Source organism: Trachymyrmex septentrionalis, unplaced genomic scaffold (assembly GCF_001594115.1).
Source record: "Trachymyrmex septentrionalis isolate Tsep2-gDNA-1 unplaced genomic scaffold, Tsep1.0 scaffold9, whole genome shotgun sequence".
Taxonomy (NCBI): Eukaryota; Metazoa; Arthropoda; class Insecta; order Hymenoptera; family Formicidae; genus Trachymyrmex; species Trachymyrmex septentrionalis.
The window spans coordinates 4067280-4078762 of record NW_017306091.1 but is presented as its reverse complement, the minus strand read 5'-3'; the positions used below and the strand labels follow the sequence as shown (position 1 = coordinate 4078762).

The 11483-nt window shown below is 37.5% G+C and overlaps 2 protein-coding genes across 4 annotated transcripts in view; both read left to right on the top strand.

Annotated features, from left to right (window-relative positions):
* LOC108755983 (ribosomal protein S6 kinase alpha-5-like) overlaps positions 1-5371 on the top strand; it is a 41836-nt gene extending 36465 nt beyond the window's left edge. For both annotated transcript variants that reach the window (XM_018499490.1, XM_018499488.1), the window contains exons 2-7: positions 961-1035; positions 1419-1637; positions 2139-2254; positions 2408-2608; positions 3007-3444; positions 3555-5371. In XM_018499490.1, coding sequence (XP_018354992.1) covers positions 961-1035; positions 1419-1637; positions 2139-2254; positions 2408-2608; positions 3007-3444; positions 3555-5150 — 2645 coding nt within the window. In that variant the 3' untranslated portion in view covers positions 5151-5371. The remainder of the gene's footprint in view (positions 1-960; positions 1036-1418; positions 1638-2138; positions 2255-2407; positions 2609-3006; positions 3445-3554) is intronic.
* Positions 5372-8840: 3469 nt separating this feature from the next.
* LOC108756002 (lamin Dm0-like) overlaps positions 8841-11483 on the top strand; it is a 12592-nt gene continuing 9949 nt past the window's right edge. For both annotated transcript variants that reach the window (XM_018499525.1, XM_018499526.1), the window contains exon 1: positions 8841-9663. In XM_018499525.1, coding sequence (XP_018355027.1) covers positions 9221-9663 — 443 coding nt within the window. In that variant the 5' untranslated portion in view covers positions 8841-9220. The remainder of the gene's footprint in view (positions 9664-11483) is intronic.

Sequence of the window (11483 nt, the reverse complement as noted above, 5' to 3'; positions counted from 1 at the left end):
AATCAAAAGACTAAAAACTGTGTTTTCTATTTAATTCAAATCTTGCGTTAATTTTGGAACACCCTTTATATATATATATATATATTTATTATATATACACACGTTCTTCTCTCTTTCCTTTCTCTCCCTCTTTCTCTCCCTCCGTGCACTCCCGCATACGACGTCGAGAGAAAAATGAATACCAGGAGCACCTCATTGTCTCGTTCAGAAGCCTTGTCAGCTTCGCTCCGCGCGCGTCACCACGTCCGCAATCTCTCTCTCGCTCTCTCTCTCTCCGCGCGACAAACGCGTCGACGAGGAACGCAAATGTCGAGAGGAGAATGCGACCGTTAGGAATGAAGAAATTGTTAATTAGTTTACTCCAGTCCAGCCGTTAGACCACTCCGAGCGAAATCGAGTCAATTTATTGTACGTCTCTTTCAATGTACGTTTCTACCTTACATCAGCAAACGTCATTTAGCAGAAATACGTGAAAATATCTCATGCGTTAAACTTCCCGTTTGCAGGGCGCAAGCGAAATTTTACTCTCAAATCTCATCCTCGTTTTTGCTCGAAAATTGTAATTTTTGTATTAAATCAAGCTTTTAGCATTTTAAAAACTGTTTTGATAACATAATGAAGATGTTGAAAGGTAGCCGTGAATTCTTTTTGAAAGCAGTAGAGCGGTAAAAGAAAATTTGGGTTGAACAAAAGAGGCTGAAATTGCAGACGGAAGCAGTAAAAAAAGAAAAGATTGCAAACCGAGGATTAATTACAATTTCGGAAAACATGTTTTTACAATTTTGCATCGATATGTTTTCTTCGATTTCTCTCATGCGTTCGAGTATAGTTCGCGCGGTTTTCGCGGAGATCGGTTCCGTAACAATTGTATATAATAACCATGATATAACGGATATCGTGGTCAATCGGATATCAACGAGTACCAACCTTTCTCATAGGATTCCCGTTTTTCTGTTACAGTAAACCTAGCGGACAACGGCAGCCAGAAAGTGGACATGACACACTTTGACTTGCTGAGAGTCCTTGGCACCGGAGGTGAGAAATCATTCGATAAAGTACTTTTTCCGAAACGTGGTCCAGTTTAATAACATTTGTAATCAATCCTGAATCATAACATTTACAACACCGGTAATAAGTGACATTAAAACTATTTGTAACGGTAATAATAACACTTGAATTATTTCTAACGGATATTGTAATATTTATACCGTTATAGGCATAATCGAATTTTAAACGTTTTTTTTTTGTTACACGATATATTATATTTAAAAGTTAATTTCCGGTAATGCTTTAGATCTTTTTTTCCGACTGTGCTATATTTTTTCAATATCGGCATGGATATTTTTCTTAATCTCCGTTATTATTAACGTCTCTAAACTGCGAACCCTTTTAAAATCGATCATCTCGTTTTCATACAGCTTACGGTAAAGTATTCCTGGTGCGAAAGAGAACGGGTGCTGACTCCGGGCGGCTTTATGCCATGAAGGTGCTGAAGAAGGCCTCCATCGTACAGAAGAAGAAGACGACGGAGCACACCAAGTCCGAGCGGCAAATCCTGGAGGCTATCAGGGACAGCCCGTTCCTGATAACTCTCTATTACGCGTTTCAAACTGACGACAAACTCTGTTTGATCTTAGGTGAGACTCGGCGAAGAACTGAAAAGAAAAATAAGCCTACCAATGGAAAGGGCAGAGGATAAATGAAGTAAAAATGAAGAAGAATAACTAAAATAAAAAAAAAAAAAAAAAAAAAAAAAAAAAAAAAAAAAAAAAAAAAAAAAAAAGAAATACAACATACGTGCGTGTCGGGTTAAATTTTGCTGAATAAATAACATAAAAGTTAATGTTTTGTCTCTGCAAAATAATATCTTAAATACTTCGGTATTACTTACATTACAGACAAAATAAAAAGAACTATCTATCCACGGATAAAATACAGGATTGTATATATTTGTGCAACGAAATTGAATAAAAATAAAAGATATCAATAAAATAAACCCTTTTTTTTTATTTGATCTATTACGTGTATCGAATGTCGTTGTATAGATATGACGCATAAAGAAGACAAATTTGTTCTATTTCTTTCTTCCCTGAGGATATAGAACTTTGAACTTACGAGATATTTTTTTCTATTTCCAGAATATGTCGCCGGCGGTGAAATGTTTACGCACCTATATCAACATGACTGCTTCACGGAGGACGCAGTACGATTTTATATTGGCGAAATTATCCTGGCGCTAGAGCGCCTTCATGACGTACGTATTAATATACTAATGTTATATGTGCGCACAAACAACAATAAGATACCTTTAATAAGAGACGAGGAACGAAAACAATTCGCATAAATAATAACGAAATAAATTAAATTGAATCTATCGTATATAATATTTTATTTGATGTTTTTGCAGCTTGGCGTAATATATCGGGATATCAAACTTGAAAATATACTTTTGGATAAGGAGGGGCATCTCGTGTTGACGGATTTCGGTCTCAGCAAAGAATTCCTACCGCACGAAAGGAATGGCAATGCGCGTACTTACTCGTTTTGCGGAACTATCGAGTATATGGCACCGGAAGTGGTAAAGGCGGGCCCGAACGGCCACGATATCGTGAGTTAATACCTGTCTATCTTTTCACATTTCCAACTCGCATGTTATTTCATCCCCGTATCCACTTTTGTAGCTTCTTTTCTCGGATGACCACTCGGTGATAATCTGTTTTATCTCTCTTCCTAGAAGATAATTAAATTTATGTGATACTTGAATTATTAAGCGTATAATATACTCGTATATCATATAATATTTGAATATATTAATGAAGAAGTGTAAACTAATTATGAAATTAAATTTTCACAAAACAAAAAATATATATTTTAAAGTTACATATGTAAATAAAATATATAAAAGAAGATGCAATTGTGTCTTGGATATAATTAACAGTAATACAGAATAAAGACACGTATGTATGTTTAAACGTATGTATTGTAATCGAGCTGGTATTCTCGTAGGCTGTCGATTGGTGGAGCGTGGGCGTATTAACGTTTGAATTACTGACCGGTGCGTCGCCTTTTACGGTGGAGGGCGAGAAAAATAATCAACAAGAAATTTCGAGGAGGATATTGAAGAATAATCCGCCACCAATGCCGAGCCATCTGAGTGCCAACGTGAGCGATTTCATCACCCGCTTGTTAATCAAAGATCCACGACAAAGATTGGGCGGTGGACCGCGCGACGCTAAAGAACTCAAAGAGCATCCCTTCTTCATGGATGCGGCACCGGCCTTTACTTGGGAAGGTCTGGAGAAGAAACAGATCAAGCCACCTTTGATTCCCAAAATTTCGCACGAATTGGATACTAGCAATTTTTCAGACGAATTCACGAAGATGAATGTTGTCGTTGACAGTCCGGCGGTCATTGATGGTGACTATCCTGACAAACACTTTAGGGTAAGTTTTCTCTTAATTTTTTTCGTTATTATTCCGAACAAATAGGTAGCCGTAACAGTCACGGATTTTATTAAACATTTACAAAATTTCTCACCTGGATGTTTTTACAGGGTTATTCCTATGTAGCGCCTTCGATACTATTCACCGACAACGTGGTGAGCAGGGATATCTTCGGTGGCGAGGCCAGTTCGCAACGGCCCTTGTTGTCCGATCTGTTGAACACGTGTTTCGAAGAGTCCACGTTCTTCCAGACGTACGAGTTAGACCAAGCGGGACCAGCTCTAGGCGACGGCAGTTTTTCGATTTGTCGGCGGTGTCGCAATCGTAAGACCCAGCAGGAATACGCCGTGAAAATCGTCAGCAGGCGAGTGGATTGCAGCCGGGAGGAGAATCTGTTGCGTGCGTGTCAGCGTCACGCGAACGTAGTGAAATTGATAGAAGTTCATCACGATCGACTTCACACGTACATCGTGATGGAATTACTCTTGGGCGGGGAATTGTTACAACGACCGCGCCCATTCTCGGAGCGGCAGGCCAAGCGAGTGATGCGGCAATTGGCATCCGCAGTGCGATACATGCACTCGCGTGGTGTAGTGCATCGTGATCTCAAACCAGAAAATATCGTATATGTTCATCAAGGCGAAGATTCGCCTGTAAAGATAGTTGACTTTGGATTTGCGCGGATGAAGAATAGCTGCGAGCCGTTACATACGCCCTGCTTCACGCTCCCGTACGCTGCCCCGGAGGTTGTGGCCAACCAAGAATACGACGAGAGCTGCGACATGTGGTCCTTGGGGACTATTCTGTATTTCATGTTGTCCGACAATCCACCTTTCCGCACAGATACACCTAACGTGGCGATGCGTATCAAAGCCGGTGAGATTAATTTTGACAGCGGGGCTTGGAGTCATGTGTCCCCGGGTGCAAAAGAAGTGATGAAAGGTTTATTGATGATCGATCCCAATAATAGACTCACCGCAGTTTCTCTGGTGTATCATTCGTGGCTGACGACACATGACACAACGATTCTCCCGGTAACACCAGCCACTGATACGGTTCACACGGACAATACGGTAGCCGTCAATGCAACGCACGAGAGCGAGAGTTTCCGGCTGCGCGAGGTTGATGCCGCCAAACTGGCTCAGCGTCGCAAGCTTAAACGTTCCAATTCCAGTTCCTCCACATCGAGACCGTCTTCTTCTTCCTCTACGAGTCCGTCGTCGGTTCAGTTGCGTCTACCAAGCGGTACAGCAAACAGTGCTGCAAACACTTCCACCTCGTCACCAAGCGTCTTCGATTTTAATGACGAAGTTGTTAGCGAGTACCTGAGTTCCCTATCTTCTTCTTCCGATTCGAATTCCTCAGTAAGACTTTCACTGCAAGAATTCGAGAGAACCGCGAAAAAGCGGACCAAACGCAATGCCGACCATGAATCGTGTCAACCGATAATCCCGACGAAAAAGCATCGGCATCGACGCGACGTTGACAGCGAAGCTAGTGGCAGCAGTAGTAACGGTCCAATGACACGATCGCGGAAACGTAAACTCGAACAAATAATAAATTCGGACAGAGATATAGGTTCTGACAATTCCGCGGAATCGTTCGAGTCGTCCTCGCAAGTCGTCGCGCATGACGAAGAGAATGTCCATAGGAGACATAAAGCTGACAAGCGGCCGAAACGCCTTGCCACGATTACACTCGAGTAGAGAGTTTTCCTACTTATGCTTGGTCCAGTAACGCTCCAATGAATTCACACTTTGTTTCCTATGCATTTTACACGGTATATCTTTATAACACTGCTGCCTTCTGCGTTCGTACAGGACGCGAACATCGCATCATTCCTATCTCATCAGAGTTTTAGAATATCGTATATAAATATATAAATAGCTATAACATAATTATGCCATCCCATCTTCTTAAAAAAAAATCTTGGTCCATTTTCTATCTAAATAATTATATAATTGAAAAGTGCATTCTTACGATGCTAATTTAAATATATTGGATAGATACCAGAAATGGAACGTGTATAAAACGATATATCACTATGGTCAGGGTCTCAACAAAGTATCAACGTTTCTCCGCGAAGATTTGCGCAATATACAGAATTTATTATGCAGTGTACAGAATTTTATTTTTATTACTTCTATCAGAGAGAAACAGAGAAATGTAAAGTAGGTGGATGCAAATAAGATGGTGAATCGTTTTGTTGCGTTAAACTGGGATTGTCTGTGATTATAGTGCGAGGATGACAAACGTTGTAAGTTATTATAACTTATTACACACTCCCGTTAAAATTTTCTTCCAAAAATTCACTTCTGCAATCGATAATCATAAACATGATGATTAGTGATTAACTAGCCAATACGAAGAAAATTTTAGCGATTGCTTATAACGAGTGTATATGTGGTGAATGTGCCTCAAAAGCTCATTTCATTATGAGTACATTAAAGATATTAATGTAATAGAAATGACACGCGATTACGCGAAGATAACAAAAGCAACTGTTATTACCAGTGGTACCTCAATCAAGAAAAAGGAAAAAAAAAACATATTTAAAAAATACTATTTGTTAAAAAAGAAAATATAAATTAAGCACTCTTTTACGAATAGTGTTATTGAGAATAATGACACATATTTATACGATTAAAGAAAATTTTGTTTATATAATTATATACATTATATTCTATTAATTTTTACAGATGACTATAAAAAAAAAAATGACGATGTTGATTGACGATGTTGATAGATAATAAGTAAAATCGAAAAGAATTTCTATTCAGTATTTAATTTTTTTCGCATAGAAGCCTCGTCACACTTTGATGTATTTGTGTAGTATTTGATATATGTGACAATTTTGAGAATGATGGAAATGAATGGGTTGCGATAAAGCATTCGGAATGCGAGAAAATGTATTAGATTTAATTAAGCCAGATTATAGTTTTGTGATCCAATGTGTTATCGTTAATTCGTGATTGATATAATTCCTCCTAATTCGAGAGTTGACTAATTATCGACTTATATAAGTGAAGGAATTAGTTCCAACCAATTATTTCGTATTTATCCCCTTTATTGTTTTTGTACTGTGTATCAAAATTTAAAATAAAAAGTATGTGTTGGGGGAAGATATTTTTTCAGGTAATTTTGTATCAGGAAAAGAGGATTCATAAGAAAGGGCAACATTTCCGGCCTTGATCTTTTGATTTTGTTAGATTGCTGTGCTTATACTAGTGAGATAATTGTTTTAATTGATGTGTAATAATTGCTGTGAGAGATGAAGTAACAAAATGGTAAAGACTGAAATGTGGTTGTATATCAACTCAGGGAACAGACGCGTTAATTGAGTAACGTTTTGTGTTATCTTGTATGAGATAGCGTTGTATGAAAAAAAGCATGCTTCTACCAAAGATGACTGAAGCGACACTCCTCTGTTAAACCAAATAAAGTACGGTGTGTAGCGGAGAGAAGCTATGCGTGAGATATTATCGAATTTATAACATGTATATAATAGTTATTATATATATAGATATCTAAAACGCGAAAATGCTGATGTAACAGATTATATCTATATATTTAATATATCACATGTCGCTAGAGAATCATATTCTTTAAACAAGGAGAGATATATACATTTATACATATATTATACATTTATATATATATAATATGTATGTTATATATACATATGTTTACATATATTATACATACGTATACATACATATACATGTATATATACATATATGTCTTATTCAGGATCTTAAAAGTTATTTAAAGTTATAAGCTTTATAAGTTACATCGGTTGCCTCCAGAACAAATTTTTTTCTATGACTATATTATTACGTTACACGAACACTCTTTTTCGGGGTTCAAAGGATGTATACATATGTATATATAAATATTATAAATATATATTGAACAGTTAAATAAGTCGAAGCTTGTATCATACGAGAGTGCTGTTCTGTTGCTATAAATACGTAAAAGAGACACCTACCTTTGTTACCACTGGTTGTTAAAATATATCATAATGCAATATTTATTTATAAAACGCTGTTTGTTGTTTTAAAACCACCCAACTTCCCTTCAATTTGAAATGATCAAAAGACTATTCTTGGAATAAATTTTTCATTATGAAGATAATTGAAGAAATTACTTTCGTTAGTATAACAGTCTGAGAATTTAAAATTTCTGAAAGAGAAATACTTTATATAAAAATATTTTTATGCAAAATAATTTTTATCATTTATTGTTATTTTTTTTATTAATGTTTTGAAAATTAAATTAATTAGGGAAACAATATTGTTTTTAACAAATTTAATTTCGTTAATATAATAGTTTACAAAAAAATATGTAATTATTGAAAGATACACTCTATGCAAATTTTTGAATGAGACAATTCTTAAAATGGTTGGATATGATAGAGCAATAGGAGTCAAGCACGGTAATTCTTGTGCAAACCAATACGGTTAACAAAACAACTTTATTAATAATTAATCCGCTTACATGTTTCGGCTCACTTTTGAGCCATCTCAGAGACAATATGATATAATTACAAAAAATTTTTTAGCTCACTAAATTCTATTCAAATCAGTGTCAATTATGTTGAAATTAATGAATAATTTTTAATACACCTAAAACGTTAATCGCAAAAAAAGGAAAAAAAGGGAAAAAACTCTGATATTAATTATAGTCCAGACGGACATTAAAACTAAAACTGAATCTTTAATAATTTAATCTTAATATAATAAAGAATGTACACTGATTGAGACAATTCTTATCACATTTACTAGTTTATTATTATATATATAAATTCTAATTAAAAATAATTTTTTAAGAAATGCAGACAATATACCGCGAAATATGATTTTAAAATACTAATAGCTAGAAAATTATAAATTTGTTATTAATTTTTTCGCTCTTTCATCCTTCAGAAACAAGGACTGTATTTTCGACAAATATTTCACACGAAAATGTGTGTACGTACAAAAATACTATAAGTAATATTTGTTACATATATTAAGACTTCCCTAATATCTTCACATGCAATATTTTTCGAGAATAAAACTCCTGCGTCCTACGTCTTATCCAAAATACGGAAACCACAAAGGCTGATTAAACATACGATTAAAATAAAGAAATTTAATACGTGCCGGAAACCCCATTAATCACGATTCAACGTTTACGTTCAAATTTAACGTCTTCTCGATCGTTCATTGCGATTGGTCGCATCGTTCATTCTGTAACCATTCTAGTACTATCGATATCGGAAGCTGCCAATCGTGTTGCGCGACATTGAACGCGATCGGCCGGCTCGTGAGAGGCGATAGGTCGATCGCGTGGCGTCCCTGCGACACCACGGCCAATCATAGCACGCGGCGCTTCTTTCCCGTTAATGGCGGCGCGAAACCCGGCTTGTGATGTGGCGTCGTCGCAAGCAAGCGCACTAATCCGACCGTTGGCTGGCGCTGCTCGATCCGGTAGTGCGCATTTGACTGCGAGGTGTGCGAGACGTTGATCGGACGATCACGGAGGTAGTACACGCGTTCGCTCGATCGACACGGACGCGCTGACGTTAAACGTTATCAGCAACGAGTTGATGATACGCTAGACACGCGCCGGTGTTCCCTCTTTCTCTCTCTCTCTCTCTCTCTCTCTCTTTTTCTGTCTCACTTCCCCTCAGTGTCGCCGAGGGTGTCTAATCGAGAAGACGTAGAGTGCCTCGTACGAGACCGCAGGCGCGAGAATTCGCGTGCAGGCTAGTCGTGTACTTTCCGCAACGACAATGTCAACGAAATCAAGCAAGAAAACCGCGGCGGCAGCCGCAGCCGCCGCTTCCGCTTCTTCCGCCTCCGTCGCTTCATCGTCCTCCAGCATCCAGTCGCCGCCACCGACTACATCGACGCCGATCGGCCGGCGACCCGGCAGTCCGCTTAGCCCAACCCGATACTCCCGGCTGCAGGAGAAACAGGATCTACAGAATCTCAACGATCGTCTGGCATGTTACATCGAAAAGGTGCGTCATTTGGAGACCGAGAACTCCCGGCTGACCCGGGAGATGCAGACTACTCAGGAGACCGTCACCCGGGAGGTCTCCAGTATCAAGGCTATGTACGAACACGAGCTGTCCGATGCGCGGAAGCTGCTCGACGAGACTGCCAGGGAACGCGCCAAGCTGGAGATCGACACCAAACGTCTCTGGGACGATAACGAGGATCTCAAGAGCAAGTAAGTCGAGCAATATACGTTTAATTTATGTATATTGTGTATATATATATATATATATAGCATTTTATACTCTGAGTAAAATGATAAAATAAGTTTTTTTGTATCTAACTGTGTTGCTTCTTATTTGCAAAATAGATAGGAAAGTTAGATGGCATTAATTAGGATCGTTATTGACAAATATCGATCAACGCGATCGAGCATCCGAGTAACTTGTTTCCTGACGGTGCTGTGAAAAAAATCATGTAAAAAGATAAATTAGAATTTTATTTGTCGATCACATTGGACGGATGCACGCAATTGGGCACTGCAGTCGGCAAAGTAGTGAAACTCGGATTTGAATACAATGGAGTCTGAGATTTGGAGAAATACGAGCTTGGTTGTGGAGTACAGCCGCAATGTGAAACTCTTTAATTCATGAATCATCGGTACCGAGCTATACTCAATTTTTCTTTCGATAGTCTCGATCCTCATTAGCACTTCTTATTATATTTCGCAGTCACGCATCCACGCGTGTCCATAACCTTAATACAACTCCGTATTTGAAACACTTAGTTCCGATCCTTCCCTATTTTTGACACGATCCTGCAAATTGAACGTCCCTTCCCTCCCCGATTATCCCTTGTATTTCCTATTCGATCACGCATAAAGGAAAATTTTCAATAAGATGATTGCGTGGCTTCGACGATAATTACGTTGTGTATTATTAGAGCCTCTTATTTTCGACGATATTTTTAAATTGGACTGATATCTTTTTATGATTCACGAGTTTCAAGGCAAAAAAAAAAAATAGAATTCTTAATTTCGTATCTTGACTAATTTTGTATTACAAAAATGGAATATGTACACTCGGTATATCATGAAATGAGTGTATAATGACTCATCTAGTAAAAATTTATGCTACTTTCCAAGTACCGATGACGCAAGAATTCAAATCTGGTTATATTTATTGAGTCTTTCTGTGTATTTTAATTTAAGATATGTATAATTCTCTTAATAGAAGAATCACAAATTAATCTAGCATTATAGTATTATTTTAGTATTCGTTATGAAGGCAGAGAAAATGTTCTATTTTATATAATTTTATATATTCACAAGGCTAGGGTATAATTTATTTATTTGTATTTGTATTTCAATCTACTTTGAATTATGATCATTGAATATTGTAGTCATTCTTTTCTCATATTCCTTGACTTGATAATTCCTGGGAAATTATCAGATAAGCATTACTTGGAGATTGGCATATACTCTACAAAACATGCGACATATGTCTATTTGATATCGTCACAGACAATACGATTATTTTTACTGCTCAACGTTTGATATGTAATATCTCTGAAATAATTTTTACGAAAACGTGTAATCTATCTAGAGATTCCGTATTTACGGAGTAATATTATTCATGCAACATTACATTCCATATTTTGCGCATACAAGTTATATTCAAGGGGTGAATAAAGGTAGAATTAAGTGGACGAAAATTTTGCATCTAGCAACGTGTTACAAAGCGCGCCGAACGTTCTCAACTAGTCCTGATCGATACGTTTGTGCCGCCGCGTTATCATTCACCTTATTTTCGTGCCAGGCAGTAATGCAGATTATATGACGGTCGCGAGTATAAATCTCATTTAATCCAAAGTGTGAGAATAAAAGAATCGATATCCATCTGTCGCCGATCTTCGGATTAGATTAACGAGCAGTTGCTCATTGATGCGTCATGTGTATTTTTGTCGAGCATGTTTGTCAACAGAGTTAACAAGCAACAGAAGACATGAAAAATTGTGGAGGAATATGAGAGAGGAAAAGAGAGAGAGAGAGAGAGA